General features: G+C 34.7%; 1 protein-coding gene across 2 annotated transcripts in view; it reads right to left on the reverse strand.

Annotated features, from left to right (window-relative positions):
- The window catches only part of DACH1 (dachshund family transcription factor 1), a 424,105-nt gene that overhangs the window by 28,242 nt on the left and 379,401 nt on the right, over window positions 1-16,462 (reverse strand). The window contains exons 8-10 of one of the 2 annotated variants that reach the window (XM_028107845.2): window positions 10,689-10,836; window positions 7,503-7,646; window positions 6,917-6,985 (exon numbers count right to left, since the gene is read on the reverse strand). In XM_028107845.2, coding sequence (XP_027963646.1) covers window positions 6,917-6,985; window positions 7,503-7,646; window positions 10,689-10,836 — 361 coding nt within the window. Of the gene's footprint in view, window positions 1-6,872; window positions 6,986-7,502; window positions 7,647-10,688; window positions 10,837-16,462 lie in introns of those variants that run through there. The other variant, XM_088021853.1, reaches the window with a different exon arrangement.

Genomic DNA, 16,462 nt, shown 5'->3' on the forward strand with positions numbered 1-16,462 from the left:
GACTCCTAGCTTTCTTAATTGCTAGTTCTGTAGCTGTGCTAAAAGAACCCCTACTTCTCCATTACACTTAAGGGTCTTTTTTTAAGTATTAAAAATAGAAATGTGCATAAGACAATTATATGAAATTAAATGTAAACAATACTTTCAAAAAGATTTTAGAAGTGCTAAGTTTAACTAAGTTTCAATTTAGGGCCATTACAGTGTAAAAGTCTTGGAATATCATTTAATAACTCTGTTCAGACACCTACTACAAAAGAAATGTCTTATATTAAGTCACAATTAGATTTGTGTCTGATTTTAAATTTATCTTAAGTTCACTGCATGCTCAGTGGTAGGGATGTGGATAAATCTTTTATCTAAATATGATTAATTTCTTAGTATCTTTTATTGCTACTTTGTTTTCTTCACTAAAGAGTGAGTTTTCCCCAGTGTGTGTGGAAGTGTCTATAAACTGTAAAGGAAACCTTTTTTTGGTATATCATTTGTATACACTGTATTGTATACACAATACATCTGTATATACAATACAATTGTATATCATTCTCTAGTGCCTGTCAGTAGACTGTTTTGAACTTCTTAAGTCATTAACAGACAATGTGCTAACTATTCAAATTGGGTGACAGGCCTGGAAGTAGTTATTCTAGAAGGGAGAGAAGTCTAGACAGCGAGGCATGGAGGACAGAACAAGGACTTTGGAGTCATAAATATGGATTCAAATGTCTGTGACCCCACTAACTCATAGCGTAAATGTGAGAATATTAATTAGCCACTCTGAACTTTAGTTATCTCACCTTTAAATTAAAATATATAGGAAAGGGTCAAAAATATCAGTTTCCAATCTACCTCACTATTTTAATAAGCAAATAGTTCCACTTACCATATAATATCCCTAAGCCTAAATGAACGAAAAGTGTATTATGGGGAAATTCAATGAGTGCTAAAACATTTGGTTCAATACAAAATTTTGATAAAAGATATAAATTCCACTCATAAGATTGATATGCATGATGATGCTTTGAAACTGGAAGTTACTAACCAAACAATAATAAAAATCACATATTTTAAATAAGCAAGAAAGGCACATTTTAACAATCCTAATCTAAAATAATCAGGAGAAAACAAGGGAATGTGAAAAGCAACTGAACTAAGTTACATTCCCAGCTCTGATTAACTCATGATATAACTTTAACAAGTCATGTGCCCTCCCTAAGTCTCACTTTCCTTGTTTGCAAAATGAAGAGTTTTAATTGATCTTTAAAGTCCTTTCCTAATGCTAAGGCAATAACATCATAAAAGTGTACTTGGCATGTCATCAGTGTTCAACAAATATTTGTTGAAAAATAAACAATTTTTAAATTCAGCATGTATCTTAAAATATCTAGGAAGCAGAAAGGAGATATTTTTTAATTGGAAAAAAAAGATTGTTAATGTGAAGGCACGTCTTTTATGTCCTTTTATTGGAAGAATATTTGATTTTCTATGATCTGAGATCAGTCAAAAAAAGAATAAAAAGCCAAACAGTTTTGATTATGGCCATTGGATATAAATAAAAGAGATGTACTTTCGAGTGAAGTCAAGATTTTGCAAGCATAACTTGCAGACATTCTAAGATGTCAGAGGAACTATGGTCCACATTTCCATTGATTTTACCAATTCTTTTTTGGCTTAAAAAGACGGGTTTTCTTTTTTTTTAATTTTTTTATTGTTATGTTAATCACCATACATTACATCAGTAGTTTTTGATGTAGTGTTCCATGATTCATTGTTTGTGCATAACACCCAGTGCTCCACGTAGAACGTGCCCTCTTTAATACCCATCACCAGGCTAACCCATCCCCCCACCCCCTCCCCTCTAGAACCCTCAGTTTGTTTTTCAGAGTCCATCGTCTCTAATGGTTCAAAAAGACGGGTTTTCTTAAAAAGAAGCCAAAGCTACTACTTCGAAAGTGAACTTTCCAGACTCTTCAGAAATTGATAAAAGACATAGATAAAACAGCACTAATCCATGATTGTCCTATGTTATAGTTCGTGTTTATATATTGATAACCTAAATAATTTATAAAGAAGATTTAATCATGTAAAATTATAAGAAATCAAAAAAGAAGCATAAGGTTAAAGTATATTAAACAAAAGATGAAGGTATTATTTGAGAAATATAACCATAACATGTTAAATTAAATATAAATTTAAAATGGAAAAAAGTGAGTGTAAGTGAATATTCACAGAATCCAAATCTTATGTCAAATGTGCAAACAAAAAAGTAACATTACACACACATATAAGAAGCAAAAACACATATTGTTAATTCAGCGATCAGATACGAAAATTGATTCTGCCAGAATTTGTAATTCTGACTTTCCCAGGTAGAATTATATTATCCTTCGCTTCCTCATATTAGTCTCTCCAACCAAAGTCTGAGAAATGTCAGAACAATGAGGACCCTTGGCATTCACAAGATCAAACAGGTCCTAAGTCATCAATGGTTGATACATTCTTTCACGATATATCGAACATTCAGCACTGTAAATACGACACAAACATCTGACACATTCGTATACATGTGTCAAACATACAGGTCATGGTAGTGACCAAAACAGACATGGTTCACACTCTGCTCAGTTACCTTCCAGAGAGAGGAAGAAGACACTGAGCAAGGCATTACAAATGCACAGCAGGTGATTGTGGAGAAGTGAAAGGTATGGTAAGACCCTCGAAGAGGCAGAATTAGACCCAGGGGATGGGGAGGTGCTGGAGGGGCAGGGGTGGTCTGGGAAGCATTCCTGGAAGCAGTAACTTCTAAGAGATTTCAAGGTTGGGTAAGTAAAGGCAAGGAGGAAGGAACTATGTCCCTGATAGGTGGAGAAAGATGTGGGGCTTTCAGGAAATCAGAAAAGATGAGAGGGTTCCAGGACAAGGGGAAAGAGCTGTAACTGGGTGTGGAGGATGAGGGAGGGAAATGCATGCTCTGCTCTTCCTCAGTATAAATTAAGGAGGAGGCTGGACTGGGCAGATGAGAGTTCCAGAGAGAAGGAACATTGGATGAAGACAGGTGTGCAGGGGGTGCACGATCATTTTGGTTTTGTGCACTTGACCTTGAGGCTTCTGTGAGACAGCCAAATAAAGCTGGATATTACCTGGACCTCTTAAGAAATGTCTGAATGGGCTGGAGATTATATATATATATATATATTTTTTTTTTAATTGTCAAAACATATCAGTTAAATAAACCATTTAAGTGGGTGCCATTGTCCAGGAAGAGAGATTAAGAAGAAATTAGAATGTAGCTCAAGAAAGCTATCATATTCTAGATTTGGCTGCAGATAGTATAGGGATGGGCATCTATATGTGTGCGGGCAGAAAAGGTTTTGGAAGATATTTATTAACTAGTCCAAAAAAAGTGTCCAAGGAGTATTTATATGAACCCAGTCTACTCTGCATATTCAAAGGATCTTACAAAAAGCTTTAAAGTAAGATAAAATTTTCCAACACAAATCATGCCATATAAATCTGCAAGACTCAAGGCATAAGAGTTAATCACCATATAATTCAGCTCCTGAAACAAGTTTTTCTTTAATTTTTTGATGTTTATTCTCTAACCACAATATTGCCACTAAACTCATGAATTTTGAGTTAGCTACTAGAAATATCAACAATGATATTATCCCTGTGTAGGATGAGCTGATTTACTTTACTTATCATAAGTAAGTAAATTATTTAGGGTCTCTTTGCTCAGGAATACTTTCTAAACTGCTGTCTGGTTCCCTCCTCGCCTCCCCTATAGTTTTACAGAAATGGTGGTATTAAGTGCCAATGAGGCAGTGTTTAGTCTAACTAACCTGAGGTGCTTATTTGGGGGTAATTACCTGGCACTTGAGCAGTATTTAAGTGCCCAACTTCTAGGTGACTAACTCTTGGGCCAAGCATGGCATTTATTTATTGCCAGAATGTTAAAAATAAATAAATACATGACAAGCATTGAGAAATGCGCCTTTCCTTTGTCTTTCCTAATTAAGTTGAGTTTATTTTGGAACGGAGAATAATTTCACTTATGGTTAGACTGGGAGCAAGAAAGAATACAAACGGTATCATCACACCTGGGCTTGGGGGCGCCGAGACGAAGAAAATAGAGGGAGGAAGAGCCCATATCTGCGTCATTCTTACACTGTGATGCAGCGGGCGCTCTCGGCTCCCCGAACGCATGACATAGACCATTTCACAAATGAGCAACGAGTTCCAGTTCTTTCCTCTTTGCCTTTCCCATCATTGTGCTTCGACTCGGAATTTAACTAACTAGTTTTTTATCTTTGATTTTTTTCTGTTCACAGTTAATTTTGTTCTGTTGGCTTCTAAATGTATTCATTTAGTCTAAGGTTTGAAAAAAAAGGCTCAAAGGGCCAAATGAGCTTATTTAGTGGGATGAGAGTAGCAAAAGATGATCTCTTGGGTCTGCCTGGTATTTTTTTTTTAAGATTTTATTTATTTATTTGAGAGAGAGAGAGAATGAGAGATAGAGAGCATGAGAGGGAACAGGGTCAGAGGGAGAAGCAGAATCCCTGCTGAGCAGGGAGCCTGATGTGAAACTCGATCCCGGGTCTCCAGGATCATGACCTGAGCTGAAGGCAGTCGCTTAACCAACTGAGCCACCCAGGTGCCCAAGGGTCTGCCTGGTATTTTAAAAGTCTTGGGTGGTTCAACTCCTGGTAAAATAACTTTCTGGTAACTAAAACATAAAAATACAGATTCATCCACAATGTTTTTTATCACATTTGAGAAAAAAAATCCCTATTATCTAATTAAAACCATGAATATATGAGTTAAGGGTTTGATTGAAAACTAATTGTGCATTTTGAACAATATAACAAAACCATTACATCCAAGGGTAAGTATACAAAAAGTAGAGTATTACTGATTGTTCACATTAGAATTAAGGAACACATTTTTAATTGACCGGCTGAATGAATGAATTCAATGATTAAGATTTTATACTACAACTAAAGCAAAGCATTAAATAACTCCATAATCATTTATATTTGGCTTTAAATCACTATGTATAACTGTTCTTCAAATGTTTTATTGCCTTAATTATAAAGTTGTTTGGGTGGGTTTTCTTTGTTACTCAACTGAGAGCATTTTGGATAGCAAAAGGAAGGCAATTTATGATTTAAAATTTTACTTGGAATAAGCAAATCACAGAAGGAAATAGGAGTTGTCGAAACTTCAACCTTATAGAGTCTTCTTTATATGCATAAAGTCTTCTTTATGCATATAAAAGTGTATATTTGAATATATGTGAGTTTTACAAATTCAAATTAAAATAAATATAGCTTTATTGATGACCAAAATTTCACTGATAGCAAATTCCTGGAATAATGTTGACATAATGTTAACTATGCAAAGTGTTTAATCATTGCCTAATCACTTCTTAACATTGGCAACAAATCTTCCATTAATATGCAGGAATATATTGTCTATAATTTTTCTTGGATTGATTTGACAACCTTGAGGATTCTGTAGATACCAGACAATTTATATATCACATCTACCCAGAGACTCATGTGCTTTCTTAGACCCCTTTTGGCCACCAGCTATGTTAATGAATGAGTGGGCCCCTGCACACACAAATCAGGGCTGATATTTATATTGACCTGATTGAAGTTATCATCCCTGATAAAGAGGACTGGCTTTGCTATTACTAATTTGTTAACATCTGTATGCAATTTTTAAAAGAGACAGAACAGAAATCGTATGATTTTAATAAGATTATAGATGCACACACACACATAATTTTGCTGATATCCATAATGCTGTAAAAAAAGTCTTTTCTACATCTACAATTGCATTAATCTTACATACACAAGGAGATATCTCATAAAAACATATGGTTCAAACCTCAGGATTTAAAAAATAATTATCATGGTTTTAGGTAAAATAAATATAGGCAAAAACATTCTTCAGGAATGTTCCTGCAAGTTTCTGATTTTTACTTATTTCATATCTGATACTTGACAAAAGTATATTTCCTTTACACTAAACCAAAGCTGACACTTTCGGAGCTGATTAAGTAGCACAATTAATGTCAAACAATATCCCCAAAATGATTGAGCTTAAAATGCAAAATAAAAGCAATTGGGAGGATTATAGCAGTTAATCATTTTAGGCTTCCCTTTGAAGAACCATCTTCATTTAAAATAGAAAACAAATGCTCTTTTTACTGTTTAGTATTCATGTTGTTAGACTGAGTTTATTGCCTAGAATAGATGTTAGACTACAAATGTTACCTTCAGATTTTGTTCTTTCCTAACAGTATGGTCTTGGCAATATATGTATTTAGCTCTTCTGAGTGTTTATACAACTCCCTTTAGTATTCTATATATGATTTTGCTCAGCACATTTGTGTTATTAAAATGTATATAATGGCATAGAGAACATTCAGAAAATCCACAGAGGACTAAACAATCTTATTTATTGTTAACATTCAACCAGTCTATTTTGCATGTACCTTGTAGTATCTGTCACAAAAATGAGAAGGAGAAATTTTCAAATTTAAGAACTACCTATTTGATTAACCCATGCTTTTATTCAGATGGTATAGAACTTATAAACCCTTCCCGAGTGAGATTGGGCTTCAAGCATTCAATAAAGCACATTTACTGTGTCCAAGATTAAATCATACATTGTTTAAAATTAATTATTCCTTTTTAATTGCATTGTATAAACAGAAATGACCTGTTAATTTAAAGAAAATCTATCAGCACAAAATGAATTCACTCATATAAACAAGCAAGATGAACTTGACCTTGTTTGAACTTGTTTTGATGTGGCCCAGATGGTAGGCTACATGCTTGAATAGCAGGCTAAAGCTGAGGAAAAACTCATATAGCAAGATCTAGATTTATAGCCTTTTGCAAATTCCTACCTTGTATTGTCCTTTCAGCATCTGTTCGGCTGCCGCTGCGGTCAGCTTCTATCTCTGGGGTCAGAGAGTCTAAAAGCACAGAAAGGTAAGAGTGACACATATTTCATTTGATGCTATTGTCCTTTTAAAAAAAAGAGCAACCTGTTACTTTGGCGCTGAATTAAAATTACATAAATCTTTGTCATCTTTTAAAGGTTAACAAAGACCAGAACCACAAGAATTATCAAAATATTTGAAGAGAGAAATAAGTAACACAAAATTGTTCATAACATGGGATGGGGTTGGGATGTTCTCCGATTAATATTTTATCCCATTTCAGTAGAGACAGACTTGGCTAAACAGGAAAGCGAGGTCAGGTCCCAGATACTGGAGTTAATCCGTAACAAGAGGGTGAAAGCCCCTATGAAATCAAGCATTGCCCCAACAAGTGGGACTACCACCCACCAGGCTCTCAGCTAGGCGCACAGTTTAATGAATCACTAGATATAGAGATAAAGATATAAAACCACAAACGCAAGTTTAAATTGTCCTTTGAGTGCTAAAAAGCGAATGTTAGTTAGCCAGGCATAAAGATGCCCTCTCTTACCGTTTAAGACCCTGAGACTCTCTGTAGAAGCTGCCTGTTTTAGTGTTTGCTCCGCTTGTTCCCGCCGCTTTGTCTCAAATTCAAGCGCTTCCTGTAATTTTCTCTTTGCCTTCTTCTCCTTCTTTAGCCTCTTTTGAACTATGGCTAGAAAAGAGTATTTGTATATTATATTTTAAAAAGTTTTTGCGATGTTCCAACTTACATATGCTTACAAATTATCTATGTTTTTTTTTTTAATAATATTCTTCCCCCCTCCCCCCCCCCCGCCCACTGCAGGATGGAGCCTACCTCTGCAGAGGAAGTTCAAAAAATCCCACCTTTACCTAAAATAAAATCCCAGTGAACCATCCAAGGAGGCCAATTTTTATTTAGCCTTGAACTATTATACTACAAAGATGCCTTTAATTGTCATATGTAGAGACAGGTTTAAGGGGAAATTAATTTTAGTAAATATTTATATACACGGATAAAGGAAGCCTGATTAAATGAATTTTGTGGATTAGTCTCTGACCTTGAATCAGAATAGTGCAGAGTAGTTAGAATAATGCAAACCTTTATAAGCATGCCTCCTATCTCTTAATGAAGCACCAATTTTGAATAGTAAATGGAGCATTTCCCCTGTAGTTGTTTTGCAAAAACAGTTACACCAATTAGTTATTAAGAAATTTTTCTTGAAATTAAAAAAATGCAATAAATATTATTGTATATAATGAGTTAATACTCTTAATTATTAACATAGAAGCTATCTTTTGGGGGGATGAAGCTATTGTAATTTGCCCAGAGTTATCAGTAATTTCTTCAAAGAAATTTATATGCACTACAATGTATTTCAAGAAAATTATGTTTTACTCTGCTGAAATCTGTGGAGTATAAAACCTCACTGATAACAATAATGTGCTACTGCTGACAATAATGTGGTATTTATATACAAAACTAAATTATGATACAAAAAGTTAATTATGATACATTTTCTCCTACTAGACAATTTAAACATTGTATATAATACATAATAAATAGTAACAAATAAATGTTCACAAATGTATGTTAACTATACTTTCAGTATCATAATTATTTTAGCTTTTACAATATATATAAGGTAAGCAGTTAGCATACAGGGAGCACCCAAATGTTTTTGTTTTTTTTTCCTGGTTGATAAACATTGTGGATGTGAATGTGAATATGACAGAATCAGTATGAGATTATCCTTTTGTAGACTTAGTCATAGGGAGTAGTCATTCCAAGTTTACTATTTGATTTCTTACTACAGATGAAAGAAAAACAACATTTTTATTTAATACAGTATTTAGTCAAATATAAAACAAAGTAATAAAAGTTCAATTAAGAATTTGTTTCAATTTCTAATCTTCTTATGTCCCGTTTTTATAATTATTAATACTATTAAGGTAGCAAACCATTAACTTGACTTTATTGTTGCTGGTAACACATATTAACAGAGACTTTTTTTTGTCAAAATGTACATTGGCTACAGTTTTTTAATAAAAATAAAACGGGTTTCAAATAAATGTTAATTTCCTTTACTTAATAGGGTGAAAATCATATGCTTATCTTAACAAAATCATTTGCCTACTGTATCCCTTTCCAAAGATGATTGTTCATAAGTGTCTTTGAAAATAAACAGTAATTTCTGAATTACTTATTTGGATTGTAAACTTCCATGGGACTAAAAGCTCAATACCCAGTGTCTTGCCATTGACTGCTTATTGTTTCCTCTTCTGTGATTGAACCGAGTGGTATTGCCTATTCTTTCTTCAGGGTAGTACACTACTTCAATAGATACATTTATAATAGATAATTATCGATAGCTATTACCTTTAATTTATTGTTCACAATTAATTAAATGGGAGGTTCATGACGTGATCTGTGAAGTGTTTTGCCCTCTAGTGGTTAAAGAAAAAAACAATGTAAGTCCTCCAAATGATTTGAACCAATAAAATTCTAAAGTTCTCTCAAGTAACCAAAAGATTACTTTAGGAATTCAAGGGTCTAACTGTAAGTCTTGTCAGAAGATAATAATAATAATAAAGACTTCTCCAGGTGAGAACAAAATCAAGACATGGCTATCTCATGGAAGATGGTTTTATATAATGAACCCTTTGACCAATCATCATTATTCACAAAGAATACGTCCCATTATCAATGTTTATCTTGTTTTGATTACTTTAGTACCTAAATCTATGTGACATCACATTATCTAGATGAATGCTATACATGGGTGGTGATGGCTTTCCCAAATTAACCTCATCCCAGGAACCCACTAGCTATTGCTTCTTAGTAACTAATGTAAAAACCTACCAAGTCTTGCTCCTTTGAAAAACAAAAAGAAACAATGATTTTCAAATGACTGTATCAAACATTTAAAAGGAGGATACGTGCAATATTTTTATTGGATACTTATTATATGAGGGAATAGGTGCTCCCCCTCTAGAGTATTTAGGAGAATCTTTTAGTTGAGGCAAAGGGAAAGTTGGTTGTAAAGAAAATACTCTTAATCTCATACATAATATAAACACACAAATATGAATGACCTTTAAAATTATCTATACATGCGCTGTAAAGTGTGTTAAAAGAAGCAATTTATACATTGGTAATATCATTATTTTTACCCAATAAAAATTCATATTGGTTTCTACACTAATGTGTATTTGACCTTGTTGGATGAGAATGAGGCATTCAGAAAGAAAATTATACAAACACTCAACTTTGGTCATTTGTTCAGATATTCATCAGTCTTCAATTTCAGTTGATAAATATCTTACTAAATCTGTTTTGCTTGAATAATCAGTATTTTCTATTTTAGCTTTAAGACTTTAACTCTTAAGTTTTTCAAAGGGCAATTGTGAATGAATATAAAATTTTTCTTCATGGCTGTCATCAGAGCTCATTCTTATCTTAAAATTATTTGTTAAGCTCTATGAGCAATAAAAATTATGTGATTAATGATATAATAGATATATTTCAATTCCCTGAGGTACAAACAGAGGAGAAATCATATATACTCTGGAGATGAAAAATTACAATGAGCCGAGGATTCAAATCCTGCTGTGAACCTCAGCTATAAGTAAATTAACAAAAAAGCTGTAGTCTCATAGTAAATCACCAAACATAGTATTGTTCTGTTAAATATTTTATAGAAAGTATTACACTTATTTGGAAGTTCAGAAATACCTCTATTCTTTTGTTCCATAGCCAACTGCTTCTCAAGTGTTTCCCTCAGTTCTCTTTCCCTTAAAAAATCCATCTTCAGCTCTGTTTTTTCCAGTTGGACTTGTTTTTCTTGAGCTCTGGCATTATCTATGGCAACTTTCAAGAGCCCCTGTACAAAGAAGGCATTCAGAATTGTAATATTTTGGAGCAAAGCACATTTCATTCATTACTTGAAAGCATTTTTAAACAAGAACCAACTTACCAAATTCTTTCATTCTTGTATATTCACTCTGTTTTCATTAGGACAAGTACTTCAACTAAAGCACAAAATTTTTAAATCTAATTAAACCATATTAGGAAGACAAATGTTTTTGCCATGCAGGTTCAATTGCTTCTAATTAGATATCTAGATCTAAAGCTAAATGAGGGCAGCACATAAGCATACTAAAAATTAAGAACCGAGAAGAAAATTATACTGAAGCTCTGACACAAGTGATGATCTGATATGGTTTACATAATCCCAAATGATCCTGGCAGGACCCACCTATCTCTTGGAGCTCAATCTCCAGCAGTCCCTACTGAGATCACGTGGGACACAATGCTCGTCTTTCCATTTCTCAAGAAAATTGGTTTCTGCACCAGGGATTTTGCTCTTTCGGTTCTCCTGAATGCTTTTCCTCCCAATTTTTATGTGGCTCGTGCCCTCACTTCATTTCCCCTCTGTTCAGTCACCACTTAAGAAAGGTCTTTTCTGGGACACCTGAGTGGCTCAGTTGGTTAAGCATCTGCCTTCAGCTCAGGTCATGATCCCGGGGTCCTGGGATCGAGTCCAGCATCTGGCTCCCTGCTCAGCAGGGGAGTCTGCTTCTCCCTCTGCCACTGTTTGTGTGCTCTCTCTCTCTTGTTCACTCTCTCTCAAATAAATAAACTCTTAAAAAAAAAAAAAGGAAAGGTCTTTTCTTACCACCCTATCTGGAATAGGCTTCCTGTTATTCCCTCCTTAGAATTCTTCATATCATTCATGACTGTGTAATATTGTCATTCATGTATTTGTTTGTCGCTTTATGCCAGGTCTCCTGCACTAAAATGTAAACTGTCTGAGGCAGGGACACTTTCTCTCATTTGGTACTATGTCACCCAGAGTCCAGAGAGTGCCTACCATATAGTAGATTCTAAAAAATTTGTTGAACAGAAATTATAGTACTGGTATATTTTTTCTTGAGGCATATAATATATGTAAGGGATCCAAAACCTAGGGTTTTAATAGTGTGTTATTTTTTAAAAAGTCATTTAAAATGGTTATAATAAATTGAGAATAACTTTTAGGGGACTATTTGACAGTATAACTCCAGAGTATATGGTAAAAATAAAGTTTATTTATACAATAGATGATGGAATCTCTTGTATAAGAGATATACATGGAAGTTGATTTACTCTTTGCTAATTAAAAAATTTTGTAATATTCTGAGATTCTTGAAAATGAGATTACGGAAAACAAAGAAAAAGTATTCTGCACATGCTCTCTCCTAAAGTCCTTTAGAAAATTATTAGTAAAAATTAGAGCTAAAATTTCTATCCTTATCAGCTCAGCAATACAAAAACTTTTTGAAGTAGAAGATATTTTGCCTTGGTCTGTGAAATTTCCTTTTTGTTTTTTTTAAGATTTTATTTATTTGAGAGAGAGAGAGAGAGAGAGAGAGAGAGAGCACACAAGCAGGGAGAGAGGCACAGGGAGAGGGAGAGAGAGAATCTCAAGCAGACTCTGCACTGAGTGTGGATCCTGACATGGGTGGGGCTCGATTTCACAACCCTGAGATCACGAGCTGGGCTGAAATCAAGAGTCTGATGCTTAACCAACTGAGCCACCCAGGTGCCCCATAGAGACTAAAATTTTCAACTGAAATGATAAATGAAGTGGAAGTTGGTGCCATTTGTAGATACACTCTAAGACAGGACCCTTCTTGCAGGAGACAACATAAGCAGTCAGACCGGGAATTTCCACTCTGGCTTGACTTGTTAGCCCAATAGAGGTGTACCCTTAGATCAGCTCACCCATGTAGCACTATCATAAGCCATTTTATTCTCTTTTCAAGCACATATAAATTATTTCATGTTTGTTATAGCTGACCCTGAATTTCCTGGTGTAATTCTTGTGAAATGAAACAAGCTGGAGGGTTTCTACATGGCTGTTTGCCCCTCCCTACTCTTTTGTTTTTAACGATAAAACATAGCTGCTAAGGAAACTGCCATCTTAACTCAATTCAGCAACATTCCTGTGTATGTTTCTTCTTCATCAGGAACAAACAATTAGTAACAAATGAAAGAGATCATTACATCAAGTGCCCTTTTAGATCACCCCAATTAAAACTTTAGTTTAGCTGTATTTTAATTCTAAGATACCAAATTCTAATTTTCTGCTCTGATTGCTCTTGTTGACTTATCTTTGAAAGATGTACTCTCTGTGCAATGTCTAGAGATTATTTAGCAAGATGCCAATGTTGGCACCACTTAATGTGTTGATTGGTTTGTATTATCAGTAGCTGTTTAAAATAAATTACTATTAAACTATTATTGTCCTTGGCTGACAAAACACAATATTTTGGTGTTCTTTAAATATGAAACAATCATTATGAATAAACATGTTGAATAATGTTAAACTGCAACTCTAATTTGGTAATTTTACATTAATATTTGTTGTAACATACGAAGTTGCTAAAAAGCATTTATGTTTACTGTTTTCTTTTGTTACAGTTGCTGCTAATGTCCCTAATGGTAATACATTACCTATTCCTGCTGATTATGTCTGAAAAATACTAGCTTTAAGATCCAATACCCTCCAGGGACTACTTATAAGCTATATAAAATTAAGTTTCATTTTTAGACTTTAAATCAGTGCATATCAGTAGGAGTCCAGTGTGAACAAAAATCTGCACTAGAGCCAAACTGATACATATGCAAAAATATGTTATTGCCCGTGACAGCTTCGCTGCAAAAATACAGAAAACCGATTAAATTTCAATGCAGCAGGGGGGCTGGGAAAAGCAACAGCAAGTAGTGTTCACAACGTCTACAAATCATTAGGACACCATTTTAACCATCAGTGATAATAGTACTTTCAGATTTGTGTAACTTCTGTAAATTTGCCAGGTAGATCATATGCAAAGGTCACACTAAATGCTGAGTCTCACGTGGACATGCAGTATTGAGCAAAATTCTGTGATAATTCTGTGATGATGAATTACAGCAAAAGACACAAGGTTTAAAACATGAATTTTTCTCTAGGGGGAGGTCAGTTATGACGTTCAACAATGACAGTTCTAAAGAAATGTGTTTTAAGCTTACTCTATGGCATAGCAATTATGAGACAATGGTTGTTTGGCCTCAAATTTCTTTCCCATAAGTGAGGCATAATTGTCATATACACAAATGTTTTCATTTTCTAAAATGATCTACCTTGTAAATCAGATTATTTTAATCACTTCCCAAAGAACAAGTCTATATATATTTCTTTTCAGAAGGGCATTGTAATTGATTTAGCAAGTTTTCAACTACTTCTACAGCCTAGAAAGTGCAAATTTCTGCTTGCATAAGAGAAGTTAAAGTAATACTGATATGAAGGAAACATTTCTTAATTTACTGGTTGGATCCTAGATTAAAAGCTTACTTGGCCATATTTGTTTTTTATACAAAAACTGTTTCAGAATCAGATGGTGACTAAAGTTGAGTGTCACTGGAATTAATGTGACAAAATTCTGCTCAATAATGCTTGCTTCTAAAGAGAGTAAATACCTGAGTTGAAGGGTATTTCAGTGATTTGCCCATTCTAATTAAAACCTTTTAAAGCTGAAAAAAACAAGGTCCAGAAAGATCAGATGACTTATCCAAATTCCCAAACTAGTAAATTAACTAAGCTTAGGTCAGAGCTCCCAAGCTTATTTATTTTTTTTCTTTTAATGCTTCTTTCCAGGATGAGAAGAAATAGTATCCCTGGAATCCAGGAACTTTTGTAGACAAACAAATATATACTAGAGCAGTATCAACTAATGCGCATTCACAGAAGCTCTTATAACAAAAGGTACAACTATACTTAGTTTAATGGTTATGGCTCTTGGTCTCAAAAAATTGGTCAATAATGGATACTCCCTCAAAATCACTTCCAGGTATAAAATCCATCTTGTGATTCATATGATCATGTATGGCGATATAGTAACATGGGCTCTGTAATTATCCTGCCTATGTTTAAATCCAGACTCCACCACCATTGCATAACCTTGATCAAAAGACTTGTCTGCCTCCATTTACTCATCTGTAAAATGTGGATGACAATGAAATCCACTATATAGGATTATAAAGATGATTCAATGTAATATCATATAGAATTAGCATAGAGATGGACTGTAGATATTGTGATTTATAATAAAAACATATTTGGGGGGTGCCTAGGTGGCTCAGGTGGTTAAGCGTCTACCTTTGGCTCAGGTCATGATTCTAGGGTCCTGGGTCCCACATCAGGCTCCCTGCTCAGCAGGGAGTCTGCTTCTCCCTCTGCCTCTGCCCTTACCCCCTGCTCATGCTCTCTCTCTAGCTCTTGCTCTCTCCCAAATAAATATATAAAATAAAAAAAAAAATAAAGAAACATATTTGGTCTTCATCCCAATTGTGGCACAAAGATCCTACAATGGGTGGAATTTCCTAAGTGATAAGAGCGAAAAGATGAAATGGGTGTCTTTTGATATCCGTAATAAGCCCCGCCCAACTACACCTGAGTTTATTTTAATAAGGTGACTTTTGGAAAGCCCTATGGTTGGAATCTGGTTGTCAGGGGAACCAACTCAGGGTTGGGACTTTCAGCCCTGCTCCCCTCCACCCCCCCACCCCCACCCTGCACCTCTGGGAAGACAGAGGGGCTAGAGGTTGAATTAATCACCAACTGTGTGTGATTTAATCAATCATACCTAAATAATGAAACCTCTGTGAAAACTCGAAAGGACAGAGTTCAAAGAGCTTCTGGGTTGGTCAAACTGTGGAGGTACTGGGAGGTGGTATGCTCAGAGAAGGCACGAAAGCTCTGCACCCCTTCCCACATACCTTGCCCTATACATCTCTGCCATCTTGACTGTTCCTGAGCTATAACCCTTGATAATAAACTTGTAACCTAGTAAGTAAAATGTTTTCCTGAGTTCTGTGAGCTGCTCTAGTAAATTAACTGAACCCGAGAAGGGGGTGATGGGAACCTCTGATCAATAGCCGGTTGGTCGGTAGCCAAGATTACAACCTGGACTTGCAACTGGCATCTGACGTTTGGGTAGGGGGCAATCTTGTGGGACTGAAGCTATGAGATCTGAGGCTATCTCCAGGTAGACAGTGTCAGAACTGAGTTAAATTGTAGAGAATCCTGCCGGTGTTGCAGAATTGCTTGGTGTGGAAATTAACTACCAGACATTTGGTGAGCAGAAGTGTCCGAAGTGAAGTGATGTTGCAGTAAGATATTGAGAGCAGAAGACACACACAGGAGTATTTTTCCTATGTAATGAGACATTAAGATTGTTCAATAAATATTAGTTCTCACTATTGTCATTATTATTGTTATGATATACAATATACATTATGATATATAATATACCTTAAGTATGGTATATAGTTCAGACTTTTAAGAGATTAATGCTATTCTCTTCATCAGAGTAAACTGTGTTTAGAATATTGGATATATTTCACTGTTTTGTTTTATTTTAATGAACTCTTTTCACAAATTGGTAATGAGAAAAAAAGAATATGTAAGTATGATTAAACATAAA

The sequence above is a fragment of the Eumetopias jubatus genome, unplaced genomic scaffold (assembly GCF_037043125.1).
Source record: "Eumetopias jubatus isolate StellerSeaLion01/CBP00866 unplaced genomic scaffold, mEumJub1_p1.0 scaffold_3, whole genome shotgun sequence".
Classification (NCBI taxonomy): domain Eukaryota; kingdom Metazoa; phylum Chordata; class Mammalia; order Carnivora; family Otariidae; genus Eumetopias; species Eumetopias jubatus.